At 39.1% G+C, this 23762-nt stretch overlaps 1 protein-coding gene across 8 annotated transcripts in view; it reads right to left on the bottom strand.

Annotated features, from left to right (window-relative positions):
* Positions 1 to 1868: 1868 nt before the first annotated feature.
* Positions 1869 to 23762, bottom strand: part of SLC8A1 (solute carrier family 8 member A1) — a 384185-nt gene continuing 362291 nt past the window's right edge. For all 8 annotated transcript variants that reach the window (XM_081483159.1, XM_081483165.1, XM_081483162.1 and 5 more), the window contains one exon: positions 1869 to 2253. In XM_081483159.1, coding sequence (XP_081339285.1) covers positions 1877 to 2253 — 377 coding nt within the window. In that variant the 3' untranslated portion in view covers positions 1869 to 1876. The remainder of the gene's footprint in view (positions 2254 to 23762) is intronic.

Below are 23762 nucleotides of genomic sequence, written 5' to 3'. Positions count from 1 at the left end.
AATGTCTGAGAGGGGACCTAAGTCATTCCATTTTTCCTCATTTGTGGACTCACGGCTTTGGAATGTTGGGCTTATCATACTCTTTGAGATTGTGAACTAGAGCCATTCCCTTTCCAGGGTTAAAAACCGCCGAGAGCCGTCCTATGAGAGGCACTAATCATCTCATTTAATCACTTCCTCCTTAGCCCTATGTAGAGGAGACACACTTTGAAAGGCCTGTTGCTCACCGTGGCTTCTTCTCAGGAACTGCAGATGCTATCAGAGGGGTCTGGATGGTGAAAAACATGAGGCTCTGAATAGCCTTTTACATAAAAAAATAAAATGAACAAACCAGCACTATCTACCATCTGTGCCAGACAGAGAAGATGTGAAATAAATACTTTGGGGGCAGGGGTGTTCCAGGAACAGAGGCTTTCAGAGCCCAGGCACATCTAACGTATCCCCTTCTCTACACAGCCCTTCTCCTTGGCCTTCCTGAACCAACAGGTGAGTTTTCAAGGCTTTGATGTGCACCTCATGGCTAACTTTCCTTGAAGATCCTTTGTCGCGTGCCCGCTGACCTCTCAATAGCTTTAACTCTCACATAACAGTTATTGTTTCTTAGAAATGAACGCGCAGATCCATGAACAATAAGCCATTTTCTTTTATCCCTAATCAAACTCAATAACAACACAAAAGTTACAACTCAGGTGAAAAGAAAACTCACTTATGTCTTCAATGTCCAATCAATGTCGCCAAATGGAAGAACAGTATATGCTATACTCTACTATATACAGATACGCTTTGTTTTGTTGCATTTGTTTTTCATCCATGCACTGTGTAACAGGTATCACAACAACATTCCCAAACAGGCACATGAAAAAGGAGCAAATGTTCCGTCATGACTGGAACGGGAGTGTGCAGGCCATAGATGCCTTGGAAAACAGAACTGATGGACAATCCCAGGCAATAGCAACGTGGGACACAGACTGATGCAAATGGGAAAGGATGATGTGCTTTTTGAATGGAGTTACTCTTCCTGTTTGTATGAGGGGTAAAGGGCAGGAGAAGGGGTTTGGGATGGGAGGGCTGGGGAATCAGCGGGTGTGGAACATCAGAATCAGGGCCTTGCTAATCATAGTCCAGCGCTAAAGAGATAAGAAAAGACTTTCTATGTTCCTGGGAATCTAGGCATGTTGTTTTTGTACCTGTTGAACAAAGGTGCCAGGCCTAGTCTCTCTAAATATCAGACTGTATCTAGAACCACGACTCTTCTTGGCTCCATTCCAGCTCCCATGTTTCTTCTTGGAGGGAGCTTCACCTCTGCTCCCCCTCCAGAGATAAGCATGACATTTAGTAATATGGTGAAGACATGCTTCTTTCTTCTTCCATGCCCGTTTCCTTTCTTACTCCAAAATAATTTTTAAAGTTTTGGGGCAAAGGGAGAGTCATCTTCCTGATTTCTATTTTTGCCATTTTTACCATTGAGGTTGGACATCACCTCCCACAAGAGAAGCACAAACCCCGATCCTCCCCCTGTAAAACCAAAACCAAACCCTAACATCAATCACCTCCCAACCCCAACCCCAAACAAGCAAAAACAGAAAACAAATCAAAGACTTAAGGATTTATGAACCCGGGGAGAACACAGCCCTTCTGGGCTGAGCTGCAAAGATGGCCCTGCCTGCATGCCTGGTTCAACGAGACGATGCCCCTGGGAACGGGAGGTGATGCTTTCTCACTCCGGCCCTAGTACAGAGTCTGCTCTTGAAGCTGGATTCCATCAGCAGGTGGGTGGACATGACAAATGCCAGTTTCCTCTGTTCATTATACATAATTTTTATGTATATATATATATGTATATATATATATAAATTTACTACATCTGATTGTTCCTTTAGAAGCCTTTTATGTGGCAGTAGGCCTCCAGGGAGGAGAAGAAAATGTACAAGAGCCACAGGAGCACAAAGAGGCAGGATGTGAGGAGCTTGGCAGTCCGGGGCCCACCCAGCTCACCTCCAATTTCTGGCCTCCGCCGATACAGCAGCACCCCCACATTGATGAAAGCAAAAATGGTGAAGAGAGTGACAGAAAAAGCTAGCGTGCCAGGGGACACTTTGAACTGTTCCCCGTTGGCCGCGTGGTAGATGGCAGCGATGGACCAGGCCACACCGATGCCCAGGAAGACGTTCACCGCGTTGCTGCCTGTGACGTTACCTATGGATGCATCCGCATACTGGTCCTGGGTGGCTGCCACTTTGCTTGCAAATGTGTCTGAGGAGGAAGAAGAAAAAGACAATGAACGATTAGACACTTACAGAGGTCTGTGGAGTGCTGGAAGCTTCCGCCGTGTACTCTGGAATCAAGCCTTCAGTGGAAACTCCGAGACCAGGACAGAGCTTTGTTCTCTCAAGTCCCAGTCTGTGTAGTCAGAACAAGAGGATCCCTAGGTAACAGGACTCGAGGGCTTGGTGGTGGGTAAGTTATAAGTGACTTTGGTCAAGTTCTTTTTCCCACAGATACCACACACAGTTCTTTGTTGATGGTAACAATTCTACGAGGGCAGTAAACTTTAGAGGTGAGGATACTGGGCTTGGAGAGGATAAGTAAATGGGTGCAAAATCACACAGCAAGGAAGAAGCCACATTAAAGCCTGAGCTCGGGCCTTCTGTCTTCAGGCAAATGCTTGTTCATTATATTATCTCACCTTTCCCTGTACCTGGCGTCCTAATGGGCAGCCTCAAAGCTCTGTTCACCAATAATCCTGAATGCATCTTTTCTCTGAGGCTAGGGAATTCACACATTTTCTTTCTCTACAAGGAGTAGGACAAAACTGACTTAGGCTTGGTGAACAGAGCACAAGGGTTCAGTGCTCATTTAAGCCAGAGGGTTTAAAATTCTTCCTTCGCAAGTGAGTATGTGACCCCAGGCAGTTCCTTTTTAGAGATTCAATTTCCTAATCTGTGAAATGATGATAGTAATGCCCACTTCAGAGTGCTTTTGTTAAATTGAGCTATCAAATGTAAAATGCTTATGTTTCTGGTATAAAGCAAGGGTAGCTATTGTTGTTGTTTTGGGAAGACGACATGAATGGAGCTGCCCAGATCTGTTTATTAAAAGGTGAGTTGAGGATGGATCTGAAATAGCTCCCTTTATTAATAATGTAACAGGACCTGTAAGATATTCAACTTCCTTTTTACATGATCACCGAGTTACTGATATCAAAGTCCTTTCCGCTACCTCTGCAAAATATGTTGGACAGTCAATTTAGAATAAATATTAATTACTGTCAAATCGCACTCACATTCGCAAAGCCATGGTGGCAGGTATGCTATTACTACAAGGTATCATAGTCTAAGCAAATGTGTAGATGTGTGATATCTGGATGGCTTTCTCCACTCTGTTGCTGTTCTTTTGCCACCTCCAACAGCGCGTGTGCTAAGTCGCTCAGTCATGTCAGATTCTTTGTGACGCTATGCACTGTAGCCTGCCAGGCTCCTCTGACCATGGGATTCTCTAGACAAGAATACTGGAGTGGGCTGCCAGGCTGTCCTCCAGCAGATCTTCCCACCAGGGATCAAACCCATGTCTCTTACATCTCCTGCAATGGCAAGTGGGTCCTTTACCACTAGTGACACCTGGGAAGCCCAAGCGCCAATGGGGATGATACATAAAGCATGTTTGCTTACATAAGCCTGTAGATTCTTGTGCTTTGCCATGGGAGAGAGGTTATTTAGGCTTCTCGGAGGCTACTGAATCTGCAGTGTCACTTTCTTTCCGAAAGGGAACTGGTTAACCTTGAGAGTCTGTGGGATGGACCCACAGATAGATTCTGACCTATGTTTTATAAAGAGGCAAACTTCTTACTCTGTGCTACCCATGTTACATGGATATGTTTTTAGTTTTCAACTGAAGGATAATTGCTTTACAATGTTGTGCTGGTTTCTGTCATATAACAATGTGAATCAGCCATAGTTACAGGGATATTTTCACTGAACCCTCAATCAGCCTTGTAGAGTAGATGTTATTATTCCATTTTTACAAGCTGGGAAACAGTGATGTTGTGATAGTCTGCCTATTGTCCGTCAATAGAGCAAGGATTCTGAAACCAAATTTGTTTGATTTCAGAGCCCATTCTCAGCCTACACCTTGCTTTCCCTCCTAGGAAGGCTCACATTTTCCTCTCCTCAGTCCCTTTCAGGCTGCCCCGTTCCTTCCACTCAGAAAACTTGAGACAGGTTTCCGCAGAGTGCTTCTTCCTGTACCGGTAAGAACTGAGAAGGAGGGGTAGGCAGCTGGCTATCCTGTCCTGCTGGACTGGTGCTACATGTTACCCTTGAGATCACACACTGCAGCCTGATCAGGATCATCACAGAGGCCGGCGAGTAAAAGCCAAGCGAGACAAATCTTCGTCTTTTGCAGTTCATTATTAAGAGTTATTAGGAACTGCCACAGCAGCAGCCTCAAAAAAAAAAAAAAAAGTCACTTGGCTTTTAATTTTCAAGGACAGACAGCTGAACAAGGAATGTAAATGAACAGAGTCCAAGGTGGGAGACAGCCACTTACAGCTCAGCTGCTGCTGAGGAACACTTTAGATGGTAATTCTGTGCTGACATGCCTGCTGGTGGCGGCTCGTGATGCGGGGCCTTCCCCTTCCCCTTCCTCTCTTCCCCCCTGTCATGCTGTAGGGATGGGGACCTGGCATCCTAGGCCTGCTTACCTCCCTTGGTACATAGTATGTGGCACTCTAGGCTTCCGGGGTGCCCCATCTCCACTCAAACCCTGGACTTTCTGGATGGCATCTCTGCTGCTTTGCGAGAAGTAAATGAGGCACAAAATCAAAGATTTTACTAGGCCCTCCTGGGTCTGCAGGGATTTCTTCTTGCTCAAGTCATTTATTCAATAGCCCATTAACGTGAATAGCACAGGAGAGTTCTACTAATAATAGATTCCTGTTTATAAATGCCTCTGAAAGTTAGCAACCCAAGTGATTAGCTTATCACATAAATGAAACGTGTTTGGGCCTCTGAGCCAGGTAGGTTTTACTCACTGGAATTATACATCAGATCTTTGTTTTGCAATTCAAAACCTGTATAAGAAAATTGTAGAAACATATGTAAATCCAAACTATTAAGCTTTAATTTCAACAGAGACAACTCTGTTTTCCAAATGAAGTGTGATGGAATCTCCCCAAACCACTTTCTCTCACCACTGCTCAGTGCACAGAGTGGCAGACCACAGACTGTAGATGAGGTCCTGCCAAGCCTGGCCCTGAATGCCAAGCCCAAGACCTGTTTGTGGCTGAACAAGGCAAAAGCCATGAAAATGCCATTCCCCAGGGTGACATCCAAACAAGAACTGTTGCCACAGTACAGGCGTATTCAGAAATTAGACTGTTAAATACAAACCTATATGAGTCAGATATCCATTGTGATTGCTACAAACTAAGTTATTGTTGATAATAATTTATGTGTTTATAACTATACCTACATATATACTACAGGTCAATATTCTAATAGGAATTTTTATTTCTAATTCTCACCTTGAATTCTAATACATTTAAAGTTAATTGTAGAGTTTTAGACTTTTGATCCTGCCTCCTTGGTCCCTGTAACTGTGAATCACTAACAGGAAAGATATGTTTAGGAGGCAGTGTGGCTGGAATGAAAGTGGTTTCATTACATTACAGAGTCAGGACATGATTGTTCTCTGCATTTGGCCTTTGCCAAGTCACTTGGTCAATATGCAGGACTATGTCAACCCACTCCCCTTTCCTCCAGAAATGATTTTTTTAACTGAATTTCTCAAACTTTATCGCTACCTAGAGACCACGCCTTAAACATTTCTTCTGTAAAAGAGATAGTTCTTACAACCCTGCAGGTCACATGAAGGGTTCTGTGTTTTGTATAGTTCCACCCTGAAATGATTTATCTTTGCCTTCACTCTTAGCATACGCTGGGGGCCAGCTGTTCAACTCTCAAGTGGTCTGTGCTCAGAAACTGACGCTGACAGTGATTTTGACTGAAGTCTAGCCTGCTTATGGAGGCAGGGTTGCTGTCTCCCAGAACCTGTGAATTATTGACAATGTGAGGGGCTCAGAGCTTCCTCATAGTAGTGACAGAAGTCTCATCAAGGGGACATTCTGGGCTCCTGTATCTGTGTGTACTCAGGGGTTCTGGTTTCCTAACTTTACTGTTGAGTGGTACATAGAGTATATCACAATACTAAATTCAGATAAATGATTTTGGTGGGATTTTTCTTTTTAGCAGGAGTCTATACATGTCTACCCTTAAACTTGACTAATGATGACAATATCTCCTTTTAAAAGGATAAATGACCTAGATGAAATATTCAAAGTGATGTCTAGACCTGAAGATTTTGCCAGTGATGAAATTGTGCCAGTATTTGTGAAGTTAAACCACACAGCACAGAGTCATTGAGCTCTTAAAAACAGGTAAGAAATGTTGGCATGGTTATTGACTTCAAATCATGTAAGTGACTATTTATATGAGTATAGCCATGGAATAGCTGGTGGCAGGGAGGACTGTTTTAGATACTGTGCATAATGTCAATCAAGTGTATACTGAAAATACTGGGAGATCCTTGTTTTGTTTTTTGAAAGATTTGGGGATTTACTCTCTACCCAGTTAATCAGACCCTCTGAGACAAAGACACAGGAATATGCATTTTTTATAAATGCTTGGGTGAGTTTGATGGAGGTGCTGGGCAGCTTGGCCATGAAGTCCCCGACCCTCTACTTGTGCTGTGCTCTTTTTAAAAAAAAACCCAGTTCAAGCATGGCAACTATGAAAGGCTAAGGAATGAGGGAAATTTACTTAAAATTAGTTGAATTTTGGCTCTTTCACCTGCCATGCAAGAAGTTTACCTACTTATACGGTTTTGAGGGAAATGAGTTAACATGAACAAGAACAGGGCCTAATACTTAATGAGTGCTCAATATTAGTAATTATTTTTATAATACAACAGAGCCAGACCCCAAGAGAATCCATAAGTGGTCCAGAATTCTGAGTTACTGTAATGATTCTAAACTTCTGGGGAGTTATAACGCCCTTTAAAGACATATTAACTTTAAGGTCCGAGGTATTTTAAAAGTCCATATAACCTAAGTCATAAAAGGGCTGCTTTTATGGTTCATATGACAAAGAATTCCCTTGCAATGCAGAAGACCCAGGTTCGATCCCTGGGTCAAGGAGATTCCCTGGTGAAAGGAATGGCAATCCACTCCAGTATTCTTGCCTGGAGAATTCCATGGACAGAGAAGCCTGGAGGGCTATAGTTCATAGGATTGCAGAGAGTCAGACTTGACTGAGTGACTTTCACTTTCTAAGTCATAAAAAGACACTAGAGATCTGGTTTATGGCCCTAATTTTACTAATGACTGAAAGACATCCTTGCTTAAACAATGCATATATTCCTCTCTATTCCTCCTGTCTTCTATGCACTTTTTGTTTCACTCTTTGAGAATTCAAATGCAAATTTTACTTATGTACTAATTCCTCTGTCACTAAGGACTTTAAACAAGTTTTTGCCTTTGTAATATTTATTTACCCCAGTAAATATGAAACCCAAACTTCTTCCTTACTTACACACAGTCACCTCACTGGCTCATATGAAAAGAAACCTTGTTTGGCATCCAAGTGAAGAAGTTTAAGAGATCAGGGAATTACTGATGTTTGATTGATTAACGACCAGTTAGAGGAGTTATAAAAACTGAAAAAGGGAAAAACACTTAAAATTTCTACCCATAAAAATTTGTCCCTGAAAAAGAAATGGAGACAATGACACTGACCTACTTTTAGACGAGAAGAAAAGAGGTAAGTCAAAAGTTAAGAGGACTCATGTTGGCAGGTCAGAACACCTGCTTCTACTCATTTTTATCACCAGGTTAGCTTCGGAAAAATACCAGATTGCGAGCTCCACTCTGGGTTTCTGTTTCCTTGGTCTAGAATGCAGGCTGAGCACTGACATTTGTTAAGGCTCTCCAACCAGACTGAGACCCACTAACCAACTACACAGAGCCCTCGATTCACCCTCTGTGTGAGGACAGTGGTACCTTCCCTGTATTAGTCGAGAAAACACATGGAATAGCTCTGACACATAGGTCAACAAAATCAATATTGTGGGGATTCAGGATGGATGGTGGCCAGAGTAAGAAGGATGTGAGCTCACCTCTTCTTAGGAAAACACCAAAATCACAACTAACTGCTGAAGAACTATCAACAAAAAAATGCTGGACCCTAACAAAAAAAGATATCCTACATCCAAAGAAAGACAGAGAAGGAAGTCCATTATTATGATGGTAAGAGGGCACGGTTGTGATAAAATCAAGTCCCATGCCCACTCGGGGCGGGGGGGGGGGGGTGTGTGCAAATGAAAGACTGGAAAATAATTATATCACAGAAATTGTCCCATAGGAATGAAAGTTCTGAGTCCCACATCAGGTTTCCCAGACTTATGGTCTGGCAACAGGGGTGGAGCCTCCAGAAAGTCCGGCTTTGAAGGCTAGCAGTGTTTGGTCCCCGTGCTCACAAGGTCTGTGTGCACTAGGACCCAGTGAAAAAAGCAGTGACTTCATAACAGCCTGGGCCAGACCTACCTGCTAGTACCAGAGGGTCTCCTTCAGTGGAGGCAGAGGCAGCTGTGGCTCACTAGGGAACAAAGACACTGGCAGTAGCAGTTCTGGGGAGTGCTCATTGGTGTGAGCCCTCAGGGCAGAGCACCGTCTCTCACCAAGACCTGGCCCCACTCAACAGGATCCCATTCCAGGACACCTCAGGCCAAATACCCAACAACATGGTAGGAACACACCCCTACTAAGCAGCAGGCAGCATGCCTAAATTCTTCCTGAGCATATAGCTGCCTGCTAAACCCCTCGGCATGGTCCTGGCCACCAGACAGACAAAACTCAGTTATACCCAGCTTGGGGGGAGGCAAAATCACTTCAAATCACTGAATGATATAACCTAAATGAGCTAAAAGATAATATATAAATATTATTTATGCCTAGCACACAGGGGAACTACATGATAAACTAAAAAAAAAAAAATTCCCTTTCTGGTCATAAAAGTTTTCATTCCCATTTTCTGATAGTTCCTATTCCTTTTGACATTTTGAGAGTTGATTTCAGTGTAAATAATAACTTCCTGTATTTTATACCAACTTTCAGTTTACAAAGTGCTCTGAAATCCATATTACTTAATCCTCTTATCAGCTCCCTAAATTGTCATAATTATGCCTATTTTACAGGCAAGAAAAGTATGGCTAAGTCAAGTTGATTCCAGCAATAACATGAATAATGGTCAGAAGTTCTGTTTCCTGAATTCAGTTCTAAAGTTCTTGTTTCTAAAGAAAAGTCTCAAACCTATCCTTACACCTAAAGCAACTAGAGAAAGAAGGACAAACAAAACCCAAAGTTAGTAGAAAGAAAGAAATCATAAAGATCAGAGCAGAAATAAAGACAAACAATAGCAAAGATCAAAGAAACTAAAAGCTGGTCCTCAAAAATGAACAAAATTGATAAACGTTTTAGCCAAAATCATCAAGAAAAAAGGGAGAGGGCTCAAATCAATAAAGTTAGAAATGAAAAAGAAGTTACAATGGAAGCCACATAAATACAAAAGGATCATGTGACTATTACAAGCAACAATACACCAATAAATTGGACAACCTAGAAGAAATGAAAAAATTCTTAGGTACAATCTCCCAAGACTGAACCAGGAAGAAATAGAAAATATGAACAGACTAATTACAAGTACAAAAATTGAAATGGTGATTAAAAAATTCCCAACAAACAAAAGTCCAGGACCAGATGTCTTCACAGGCAAATTCCATCAAACATTTAGAGCAGAGTTAACACATAACCTTTGATACCCTTCCAAAAAACTGCAGAGGAAAGAGCACTTCCAAACTCATTCTATGATGTCACCATCACTCTGATACTGAAACCAGATGAAGATACCACAAAAAAAAAATTCAGGCCAATATTACTGATGAACATAGACACAAAAAATCCTAAACAAAACACTAGCAAATCAAATCCAACAAAATATTAAGAAGATCATATACCATGATCAAATGGGATTTATCCCAGAGATGCAAAGATTTTTTCAATATCCACAAATTCAGTTCAGTTCAGTCTCTCAGTCGTGTCCAACTCTTTGTGACCCCATGAATTGCAGCACCCCAGGCCTCCCTGTCCACAAATTAACTAGTGTGAACTACCCTATCAACAAATTGAAATATAAAAACTATATGGTCATGTCAATAGATACAGAAAAAGCTTCTGACAAAATCCAACACTCATTTGTGATAAAAGCTTTCCAGAAATTGGGCATAGAAGGAATGTACTTCAACATAATAAAGGTCATATATGACAAACATACAACTAATACCATACTCAATGGCAAAAAGCTGAAAGCATTTCCTCTAAGATTAGAAACAAGATCAGGATGTGCACTCTTGCAGTTTTATTCAACATAGTTTTGGAAGTCCTAGCCATGGCAATCAGAGAAGAAAAATAAAAAGAATCCAAATTAGAAAAGAAGGAAGACCTTCACTGTTGGCAGATGAAATGATACTATGCATAGAAAATCCTAAAGATGCTACCAGAAAACTACTGGAGCTCATCAATAAATAGGTGAAATTGGAGGATACACAATTAAAGTACAGAAATCTCTTGCATTCCTATACACTAACAACGAAAGCTCAGAAAAGGAAATTAAACAGTCCCCTTTACCATAACATCAAAAAGAATAAAATATCTAGAAATAAACCTAAGGATGCAAAATGCTTATACTCCAAAAAGTGTAAGATGCTGATGAAAGAAATTGAAGATGACACAGATGGAAAGATATACCGTGTTCTTGTATTAGAAGAATCAATATTGTGAAAATGACTATATTACCCAAGGTAATCTACATATTCAATGAAATCACTATCAAATTACCAATAGCATTTATTTTCATGGTTCTAGAACAAAAAGCCTTAAAATCTGATGGGGACACAAAAGACCCTAAAGCCAAAGCAGTCTTAAGAAAAATGGAGGAATCAGGCTCCCTGACTTCAGACTATACTACAACTCTACAGTAATCAATACAGTATGGTACTGGCACAAAAAAACAAGTATAGATCAACAGAACAGGATAGAAAGCCCAGAAATAAACCCATGCAACCGTGGTCAATTAATCTATGTCAAAGGAGATAAGATTATACAATGCAGAAAGACAGTCTCTTCAATAAATGATGCTGAGAAAACTGGACAGCCACGTGTACAAAACTGAAATTAGATCAATCTTTACCACTATATACAAAAATAAACTCAAAATGGATTAAAGATCTAAATGTAAGATTGGATGCTATAAAACTTCTAGAGGAAAACGTAGGCAGAACACTCTTTGACATAAATCACAGCAATATTTTTTCAAACTATCTCCCAGAGTAATGGAAACAAAAACAAACAAATGGGACCTAATTAAATTTAAAAGCTTCTGCACAGTCACGGTAACCATAAACAAAATGAAAAGCCCACATAATGGAAGAAAATATTTGCAAATGATGTAACTGACATGGGATTAATATTGAAAATTTATAAACAGCTCATGCAGCTCAATATAAAAAAAAAAAAACCCAAACAACCCAATCAAAAAATGGGCAGAAGATCTAAGTAGATATTTATCCAAAGAAGACACACAGATGGCCAAGAGGCACATGAAAAGATGCTCAACATGGCTAATTATTAGAGAAATGCAGATCAAAAGCACATTGAGATATCATTTTACACCAGACAGAATGGTCATCATCAAAATGTCTACAAAAAAATGCTGGCAAGATTTTGTAGAAAAGGGAACCCTCCCACCCCAATGGTGGGAATCTAAATTGGTACAGCCACTATGGACAAACATATGGAGATTCCTTAAAAAACTAAATATAGAGCTACCAAATGATCTATCAATCCCACCCCTGGGCATATATGCAGAGAAAGCCATGGTTCAAAAGGATACATGTGCCCCAGTGTACACTGCAACACTATTTACAATGGCCAAGAAATAGAGGCAAAGCAAATGTCCATTGATGGAGGAACAGATAAAGAAGATGTAGCATATACATACAATGGAATATTACTCAGCCACCTAAAAAGAATGACATAATGCCACTTGCAGCAACATGGATGGACCTGGAGATTATCATACTAAATGAAGTAAGTCAGAGATAGACAAATATCATATGATATTGCTTGTATTCAAAATCTAAAAAAAAAAAAAAAAAAAGGTACAAATGAACTTATTTACAAAACAGAAAACAAACTTATGGTTACCAAAGGGGAAGGGTGGCAGGGAGGGATAAGTTGGCAGTTTGGGACTGACATATACACAATGCTAGATAACCAACAAGGACCTACTATATAGCATATGGAACTCAGCTCAATATTCTGTAATAACGTAAATTGGAAAAGAATTTGAAAAAGAATAGACACATACATAACTGAATCCCTTTGCTTTATACCTGAAACACTGTTAATCAACTATACTCCAATATAAAATAAAAATTTTTAAAATCAATTTTGTTATTGAATAAATTACTTTTCACTTTCATATTATTAACTTGAATGTTTGCATTTTGCAGGTTACCCCTGGAACTTAGTTTTCCTATGATGTATCCGAAATCCTGGTATATTTCAAGTTCAAAGAAAGATTAATTCCAATTAAAATAGAAAAATAATGTATTTATTCTTCAGAGAACACAAGGCAGAGAAGAGAATGAACAACAACCAGCAGTACTATTTGATTTGATTTCCAAACTGTAATCTGATATATGTTCCCAAAAGGAAATGGTAAACACTCCACTCAAACATACTGGGAACATACAGTTCCATAACAGGATTATTTTTCAGAACAATGTTCATGAATGTTCAAGAGTGGGTTCATGGTTCCCCTTCCTTCTTCAAGCTCCTAGCTTCATGGCATTTACTAAAATTTTCTGAGTCTCTGATTCTATTCTTGATGTTAACAGAAGCATTTTGAACCTTCCAAAGAACTCTGTTGGTTTACCTGAGATGGGGATCTTGAATTTCTCAGTCATCACTTGTTGCCCCTCTCACTCTCAGTCCTGAAAAGAACCCTGGACCAACTAGCTGGTTGTAGAGGAAAGTTATGTTCTAACCTGGCTGTCTCTTGAGACCTGCATTAATATGGTTCTGGAGTTGATCAGATTATGTATGCAGGGTACCTTGAGGTTCTGTTTGTTTGCTTACCCAAATAAAAATGCTGATGCAGATTACAGTGGTGGATATTCCAATGTGTGCCTGATCAAGTAAGGGGTTACAAGGTTGATTGACTTAAAGGAAGTCTCCTTGCTCTGGCCAACCAGCAGCTGGATGATGAACATGATATCTGACAGTTTCCAGTTGGTGCATGTGAGATAAATGGTTCCACTTAGCAGGGAGATATTTAGTAAGCTGAGGCCACTGTGAGTGGCCAATTTGGTCACCTGAGTCTGTGTTACTCTGGATAACGACTATTGCTACTGAAGAATACCAGTCCTAGTAACTCTGGTCAGCATAATATATCTAATTATAGTAGTAAGGAGCCTAAACTTAAATAAGTGAAAGTGTTAGTCATGTCTGACTCTTTGCGACCCCATGGACTGTAGCCCACCAGGCTCTTCTGTCCATGGAATTCTCCAGGCAAGAATACTGGAGTGGGTTTCCATTTCCTTCTCTAGGAGATCTTCCTGACCCAGGGATTGTACCCAGGCCTCCCACATTTCAGGCAGATTCTTCACTGTTTGAGGTACCAGGAAAACCCCAAACTTAAGTACGACCTGGCTTACTTTATTTACTCTGCTTACTTATTCTATTTCCATTTGCCATGCACTGGCCATGTGACCTCAGCACAACTTCTCTAAGCCTCTAAAACCTCACCTGTAAACATGGGAAAATACAAGTCCTCATTTATATGGCTGATAAGATGATTAAAAGAAGTGATGCAAAAAGGCTCAGTGTGGTGTCTAGAAATTGGTAGGTATAACAAATGCTAAGTGTTATTATATTTTGGAAATCTTTGTTCTGGTGATAACAAAGGATATGTTGATGATATTAAAATCTTTTATTATGGTTTCCTTCAGCAAGGTGATTTACAGCTAATAGACCTTATATAGGATTATAGGAAAATGTGGTTCTGTCCTTGATATTCAGAAATGATAGAAGAGATAAAGACAACAACAGTTAACATTTATGTGGCTTCCTACTACACATACATAGATCCTCATTTAATCCACAAACAACCTTTTAATGTGGGTACTATTATTATCCCCATTTAACAGATGAGAAAACTGAAGCCCAGAGTATAAGACATTTGACCAAAGCTACATAGCCAGTAACAAGAGGTGAAGCTAGGATTCAGACCAAAGAGGTGTGGCTCTAGCTGGAGTGAATGTTCTTAACCACAAGTCCAGGGGGGAGGGGGCGGGCTGAGAAGGACTAGATAACTGACATACTTTAAACTTGAACATGGACAAAGAGTTCAAAGAAAAGGTACAGAAGCAATTATGTTCAACTATGATTGTAACTACATAATGTTAAAACAGCTGATCATTTTGAGAGGTCAATGACTTGATAAAACACTTTTTTTAACTCCTTATATTCCTGGCTTCTCCCAGGATTACATTTACATTGTCTATAAAAGAACATAAAAATGGGTTTGAATGAATCTATGTTAAATAATTAAATTTTTTGATATTTTGAGTCGTAATTCTCTTACTCTCATAATAAGCCTTTAGTGACACCAGGTCCTTGAGGGTAAAAAAAAAACATGGTAAGATTTAGTGAAGCAACATTTTCAAGAGAAAAAAGAGAAGGGCACTAAAACAAAAAAGCTGAATTAACTGTCACTTTCCTAAGCCGTGTTAGTTTGTTAAGAGAAAGATACACCTGAAACACCCTTTTTGCCTCAAAAACAGTTCCGAACTGCCCTGCACAAAATAATGTCCCCCGGTTTGCTTCTCCCTCTCCACCTTCCTTGCATTGGAAACCTGGTTCTTTCTTGTGTGCTTTGTTCTATTTGGGAACATCCATCTCTTATCTGAGTCTTCTCAAATCCTCTCCCTCCTCTTCTCAAGTCCTACTTTAGAGATGGTAAAGCTCAAGGTCCACCAAGTATCACTAGAGCTAGATATAGCTGAGAAGGATCTGAAAGAAAGACCTCGCTCTCACCTCCAGGGAGCCTTAATGAGTCACAAAGGAAACTCCCTGTTAGGTGGCTATTGGTGTGATTCTAAGTCTGTGGCTCCAGACAATACACTGACGACAGCAGCCTGTGTCTTTACCCTGTGGGTGTCTACCGAGCTATTTATTCCACAGAGAAATTCTCTTTTTGAAGAGGCTGCTTTGTGCATTATAAGCGCAGGAGAACACGAAAAACTATTAAAAGTAGGCAAATGGAAAGTGAAAATCACTTAGTCGTGTCTGACTCTTTGCAACCCCATGGACTATACAGTCCATGGACTTCTCTAGGCCAGAATACTGGAGTGGGTAGCTGATCCCTTCTCCAGGGGTTCTTCCCAACCCAAGCAAAGGGAGGCAACTCAATAAACGGTAAAGGTCAGTGCACACAATTTCAACCCAGCCCTGGAGGCAGCAGGTGAGACCTAAGGGGGTTCTGAAAAGTTCTGATAATTGTCCCATTTCTGATTCCTCCTTGCCCTGACTTGGTGTAGCATTTCCCTCATTAACTCATTCCTATGAATCACATAGTACAAAATGGCATGTGTCAATCAAAAGTTAAAAATCCATAAAATCTTTGGTTAAGCGATTCTACTTCTGGGAATTTAGAATTAACTTTACAAATGTGAAAGTGTACCTATGGGGATGTTTAGAGCAGACATTTTATGTTAGAGAAAAATTAGAAACAACTGAATTGCCTGCAATTTCAGTAAAATAAATTGCAATTTCATATAACATAATATTGTGCAAGTGTTAAAATCATGATGTAATGATACACTAACTGAAAAATTTTCATGATGCACCACTAAGAGAAAAAGCAGGTTATGTAACAATGACTAGTATGAGTCCATTAAAAAGTGGTGGGTAAATATTTGTCTTTGTATACACACTTTTGTGCAATTTATTTATATATTCTATAATTTTAAAATCTGAAACATAGGAGATAACGGTGGAATAAGAGGACATGGAACTCACTTTCTCTGAATGAATAATTCTCACTTAAAATGAACTGGAAACTGGCAGAAGAACCCCTTTACAACCAAGGCTGTAAGAAAGATACATACATACTCTGGTAGGGAGAGAAGAAAAGTGACTGGTTCTAGACCTGGGCCCTTAGAAAGGGACTCAGAGGAAAAGGGAGATGACGAGAGTGGACCTATGTAGTGAGTAGGTCAAGCCACAGACTGGGCATCCCAGATTCTGGGGATCTATGCAGAGGAGAGAGACCTCTTTGCCTGGCTGGAGGAACTGGGTCAGATGGAAAGGCTGGAGAAGCCTGGACACTGCACATGTGCTGACTAGCTCTCAGAGTAAGGCAGAGAGAGGTCTACCCTGGAGGCTACTAGGTTGCCAATGACTGCCTCATTCCACTTCCCAGCCTGAACTGAGCAAATGATCTCGCCCTGCTTACTTCACCCCACAGTGCAGTACTGGATCTGGGGCAGCCAGGAATGGGGGGGAAGACCAGACCATGGTCACAAAGGTGACTCATTCTGAGGAGAAGCCCCAGGTGGGCGGCAGCAGCACACCAGGAACCACCCAGATGACCAAGAGCTGCCCTTCTACCACAACTAACCTACCAATACATGCTGAGTCCACGCAGGTCCTTGCCAGACTACAAGAGTAGTTCTACAATAGGGGTGGGCGTGGCAGAGGCAGGGGGCAGTGATTGGCTGTGGGAAACAAAGGGGATTCACACCCAAGGCTGCATCTGAGTGAAGCAGCAGATGCCTACACAGGCTGTGCATCGGACCTCTGTGTACAGGCCCCACATGCTTCAGCACAGCCCTCTGGGGCAATGGTCCTGGCACAGAGAGAGGGAGAAACAGATACTTAAAGGGAAAGGAGTCAGCTTGAGCCTGACCCTCAAGGCTTCTTCTCTAGCAACTTGGTTGCTAGACTTGACCCTGACACTGACCCTAACCAGGCAATGATGATAACCGAGCAGACAAGAAGTCCTGCTTCACATCTGACATCAGCTCTAGCCCCTCAACCCCATTTCCAGCCTTACTGCCTACCAAGGAGATAGCTGCCCACACACCCTGAAGAAACGTGAGACAAGCATATACATAAAATCCAGTCCTCCCACCAAAGGCATTAGGTACATGCAGTCTGTATAGGGATCCTCCCACATAAGAACACCACTTCAAGGCCACATTAACTGTTTAACCTAAATTCACAGAGGCAGAGAAAGTTAAGCAAAGTGAAGGGTGGAACTACTCAAAATTGAAAGAGCAAGAAAAAAATAATAAAACAGAAATACACAATTTATCAACTAAAGAATGCAAAACACTGGTAGTAAATTGAACTAGACACAGCTATGTCAAAAATTGTTGATAAAATTATTAACTGAATTAAGGAAAATAACTGATCAAAATACTATTCTAGCAAGGAACTAGCAAATATAAATGAGACCCATTCAGAAATGAATAATAGCTGAAATAAATAAACCAGAAACATGAATAACATACTGATATAGAAGAATATGCAAGTGACCTGAAAGATAGAATTATAGAAATCACACAATCAGGATAGCAGAAAGAAATTTTTTTAAAAATGAAAGCAATTTGATATCTGGCATAATAGTAAGGGTTCTGACATTTTCATTATATGAATTCCAGAAGGAGATGAGAGAAGGGGATTAAAAATGTATTTGAGGAAATTATAGCTGAAAACCTCCCAAACCTGAAGAAGAAATCAGATACAGATACCGAATGCACAGAGGATTCCAAACTGCTTCACACTAAGACATATCACAATTAAAATGGCAAAAGTTAGAGAATTCTAAAGATAGCAAAAGAGTCATATACAAGGGAATTCCCCATAAGGCTATCAGCTGACTGGTCTGCAGAAATTTTGCAGGCCAGAAGAGAGTGGCATGATATATTCAAACTGCTGAAAGGGAAAAACCTGCAACCTATTCTATCCAGCAAGATTATAATTTGGACTAGGAGAGATAAAGAACTTCTCAGACAAGCAAAAACTAAGATAATTCATCAATACTAAACATGCCATAAAAGAAATGCTGAAGGATCTTCTCTAAATAGAAAAGAATTAAGAATCTATAGGAAAGGGAAAATTCCACTAGGAAAAGCAAATATATAGTAAGATATGAGGATCAACCACTTCAATAAATCAGTACCTAGATTAAAAGGCAAAAAATTATAAAAGCAACTACAACTAGAATAAATAGTTAAGTGATAAGCATAAAGATGTAAACTATAATAATAAAAACAAAATGTTGGAGGAGGGAAGTAGAAAATATAGATCTCTTAGAATGTGTTTGGACTTAAATGACTGTAAGTTTAAAACAAGTTAATGTAATTACAGGTCAACATATATCAACCACATATAACCACAAGCCAAAAACCTACAATAGATATATCAAAAACCAAAAAGAAATGAACACAAACACAATAAAAAAGTCAACCACAAGAAAACAAAAGAATGGAGAATAAGTATAAAAGCAACCAGAAAACAACTATTAAAATGGTAGTAAATACATACCTATAAATGATTACTTTAAAAGTTAATGGAAAAATTCTCCAATCAAAAGACACAGAGTGGCTGACTAGATATAAAAAAGAGACTTTCTTCACGGCTACAGACACACAGACTGAAAGTGAGGGGACAGAAAAAGTTATATGTATTAATATATGGGTATGCATATATGTACAGCCGATTCACTTTGCTGAACACCTGAAATTAACATAACATTGTAAATCAACTATATGCCAATAAAAATTTTTAAAAAACTGATACCACAGAGATACAAAAAATAAGAGAATAGTATGAAAAGTTATATGCCAATAAACTGAACAACCTAGAAGAAATGGACAAATTTCTAGACATAGACAACTTGCCAAGACTGTATCAAGAAGAAACACACAATTTGAACAGACTGATCACTAGTAGTGAAACTGAATTTCTAATTAACAAAAATCCTAGGAAACAAAAGTCCAACACCAGATGGCTACACTGGGGAATTCTACCAAATGTATAAAAAAGAAATAATTCTTCTCAAACTATTCCAAAAAATTGAAGAGGAAAAAAGACTTCTAAATCCATTCTATAAGGCCACCACTACCCTGATATCAACATCAGACAAAGACAGCACAAAAAAGAAAATTACAAGCCAATATCTTTGATGAATATATATGCAAAAATCAACAAAACGTTAGTAAACTGAATCCAACAATACATAAAGAGAATGATACATCATGATCAAGTTGGATTTATTCTAGTGAAATAAGGATGGTTCGCCATTAGCAAATCAATGTGACATACCATATTCACAAAAAGGAGGATAAGAATCATGATTATCTCAATAGATGCCAAAAACCCACTTGACAGAATATAACATCCATTTATGATGAAAAAACTCTAATCAAAGTTGGTATAGAGAACATTTCTCAACATAATAGGGCTTCCCTGGTGGCTCAGATGGTAAAGAATCTGTCTGCAATGCAGGAGACCCAGGTTCAATCCCTGGGTCAGGAAGGTTCCCTGAAGAAGGGAATCACTACGACTATCACTACCCACCCAGTATTCTTGCCTGGAGAGTTCCATGGACAGAGGAGCCTGGTGGGCTGCAGTCCATGGGGTTGCAAAAGAGTTGGACACTGAACATCTAGAACACCCTCTGCAGCCACCCCTCCCACAGTAGGCACTGCAGCTGGGGGTCTGCAGGAGGAACTCTGTCCTTCATCTCTGTCTCCAAAAGTGTGTGTCCCTCTCCTGCAGGGATGGGGGATGAACTAAGACTTCCTCCACTTTCTTATAGGGGCGAGGTGGTGTGTCCCCCTCCTGTGCAGCCTTTGGACAGAGCCCTGCCTCCACATCCCTATAATCAGAGAGCACTTCTTCCCCACTAAGCCTGCTGCAACAACCTGAATTTCATGGTTTCCACCCTGAACAACAAGGCAACTTTCCTTATTTCCATGGGGTCCCACAGAATTGGACATGACGGTGTGACTGACGCTTTCACTTCACTTTCTCAACATAATAAGGGTCATTTATGACAGACCCACACCTAGCATCATACTCATCAATGAAAACCTGAAAGCCTAACCTTAAATTCAGGAAAAAGACAAGGATGCCCACTCTCATCACATCTATTTAACACAGGATGCAAAGTCCTAGCCACAGCAATGAGACAAAAAGAAATAAGAAGCATCCAAATTGGAAGGAAAGAAATAAAACTTTAACTATTTGCAAATGACATGATTTTTTATATAGAAAACGCTAAACTCTCTACTCCAAACCTATTAGGTTTAGCAAATGAATTCAGCAAAGTTGTAGGATTCAAGATTAACATATAGAAATCTGTTGCTTTTCTGTACACTAATAATGAACTATCAGAAAGTAAAAAAAAAATCCTGTTTAAAACTGCATCAAAAATAATCAAATGCCTAGGATAAACTTCACCAAAGAGGTGAAAGACCTATGTTCTGAAAACTATAAAACACTGATGAAGGAAACTGAAGATGATACAAAGAAATGGAAAGATACCCTGTGTTCTTGGATTGTAAGAATATTTTTTTAAATGGCCATACTCAAAGCAATCTACAGATTTAATGTAATCTGTTACCAAAATATCCATGACATTTTTCATGAACTAGGACAAATAATCCTAAAATTCACATGGTTCCACTAAAGACCCTTAATTGCCAAGACAATCTTGAGAAAAAAGAACAAAACTGAAGATATCATGCTTCAGGACTCACACTATATTATAAAGCCAAAGTAATCAAAATAGTATGGTACAGGCACCAAAACATACACATAGATCAATAGAACAGACAGCCCAGAAATAAACCCATGCACCTATGGTCAATTCTGGTCAATTAATCTATGAAAAAGGAGGTAAGAATATATATAATGGAAAAAGTCTCTTCAACAAGTGACACTGGAATAACTGGACGGTTACATGTCAAAGAATGAGATTAGAATATTTCCTTACACCATATACAAAAATAAATTCAAATGGATATACAAACACAGATCCAAAAAAAAGGATGTTGTTATGATTTACATCAAAAAGTGTTCTGCCTATTTTCTCTTCTAGACCTGAAACCATAAAACTTCTAGAAGAGAAAATAAGCAGAACACTGTTCATCTGAAGAAATTAAAACAAACTAATTAAAAAAGATACATGAACCCCAATGTTCATAGTAGCACTATTAACAGTATTTAAGACATGGAAGTGTCCCAGTATCCATCAACAGATAACTGGATTAAGAAAATGTAATGTATGTACACACACATGCAATGGAATATTAGCCATGAAAAAGAATGAAATTCTGCCAAGGGCAGCAACATGGATAAATCTAGAGAATATTACACTTAGTGAAGTCAGAAAAAGATAAATACTGTATGATACCACTTATACATGGAATCTAAAAAATAACACATATAAGTATGTATGCAAAACAAAAACAGGCACACAGATACAGAAAACAAACCAGTCATTACCACTGGGGAGAGGAAAAGGCAAATTAGGGATATAGTATTAAGATGTACGAACTACTATGTATAAAATAGATGAACAACAAAAATATATAGCATAGAAATATAGCCGATATCTTGTAATAATAAAATATAATCTGTAAAAATACTGAATCACTATGCTGTAAACCTAAAATTGATATAATATTGCAAATCAGTTATACTTAAATAAAAGAGAAAATAATTGGGTAACATAATTGAATAAGATGAAAAGAAACTGAAATAAGATTACTAAAAAATGTTGAAACGTTCATTACTAAAAAAAAAAATGAAACAAACTTATACACATTTGTTTTCTTAATATTATCTTCCGTGAACTCTCTTGTTCTAAACACACCAAACTATTCAGTGGTCTCTTTTATTCCACTCTCTCTGTTTCAATAATTTATATTCCATTCACTTTCCCATACCCAGTATCACATGTCCAAGTTCTACTCATCCTTTAGTACCTAAGTTAAAGTTTAGCTCTTAATAGAACTTCCTAGACACACAATGGAAGCAAGAGATTCCTTTTCTGAACCTCTGAAACATACATCCTGTTCTGTGTCATTTCATACTTTGTGGTACACCTTTATTTATGTCACGGAACTTCAAGCTGATTGGAGTAGAGGCTGCTTTTACTTTCCATATGTCCAGTACTTGGTATAATATCTGGCACATTTTTTTTTTCTTTTAACAAATGACTGATTGAAAGAAGGATCACTGTGTAAAATGGCCTGAAGCGTGGTCATTTAATCAATAGATACTATAACTCATAACATAATACCTTGTCAACGGCATCCTGTCAAATATTTTTGAAGAGATGTTTGTCCTAACCGTTGGCCATATGGAGACCAAGAGACGAAGGTTGAAACCAGCTCTAGACACCTTCTATCACATTTAGCACATAATATTTCAATTAAATATATCAGTTATGCTTATATAGCTTTTGAGGTACTCAATAAAAAATAAATGACATAAGATAATCGATTGTCATGAGAAAAAACAAAACAATGTAAAGTTCACATTTAACTTGTATGCACAATTAACGTATGTATACTCATTTCAGTGTTAACAGCATTTACCTCTAGGTAGTAAGGTTATGAATGATTCATGTCTTCTACCATTTGCTCACTGTCCTTTCAAATTTGGTAAACATACACCCCATTTTGTGATATAAAGGGAAAAACAAACATGGCCCTGAAAGGAAGTTTCTGATGACTGTGAGATCAATTTCATTCAATACAGTTATTTAACTGAGAAGGAATAGATAAACCTGTCAACATGGTCTTTGGTCGCACTCTTACCACATACACCCTTGACCCCTTCAAGAGGAGAACAGTATGTAAGATAAAATAATCTTCCTGTATATAGAAATCTAACTTCAGATTCTTTGGTTGAATACTCTAAAATGACAAATTAAAAATAAATGTAACATACTAAAACTTGAAAGATAGATACAAGAATAAAAATGAATGTTGGGATTATACTTCTTTTGCATTCTTTGCTTACTAATATTTCCTGTTATATTTACAAAGAATGCATTTAGTACTTGTGTTAGTAAAAGGCTCTTAAATATACATTAAAACATAGTCTCATCTAAACAATGGAGCCTATCTGGGAAGGGATAGATGGTTGCTTTTTTTCTGGTTCTTTCAGTAGTCATGGATATGGTACTCAAATCCTTAGATGGAAGGCATCGCACATATTATATGCAAATCAGATACATGTAAAGGGTGAGGAAGGGGTATGGAAGAGATGAAGAGGATATTTCCTGCCTATCAGGGGCTGACCTAGGGCCCAGAGACAAGAAAGTGCTCAGGACAGTCCATATAGTGAAACAAGAATTCTAAAAAACAAATTTCACCCACTATAAAAGTATTTCCAGGGCCAGCTCTGAAGAGAGATGTCTGTATTGGTTTCCTTCCAATCCCATCCTGTCAAGCAATGAACGATGGTAGAGCAAGGCCAAAATCCTCTTTTAATTTTGTATCTTCTGTCACAGCAACATATTTTATTTACTAACAGTGGATTTTATTGGCTTCAAGCCACAGAATTG

This window comes from Giraffa tippelskirchi, chromosome 4 (genome assembly GCF_054371585.1).
Source record: "Giraffa tippelskirchi isolate mGirTip1 chromosome 4, T2T-mGirTip1v1.2.pri, whole genome shotgun sequence".
In the NCBI taxonomy this organism is placed as follows: domain Eukaryota; kingdom Metazoa; phylum Chordata; class Mammalia; order Artiodactyla; family Giraffidae; genus Giraffa; species Giraffa tippelskirchi.
The sequence above is the reverse complement of the archived record's forward strand: the minus strand, read 5'-3'. Positions and strand labels throughout refer to the sequence as shown.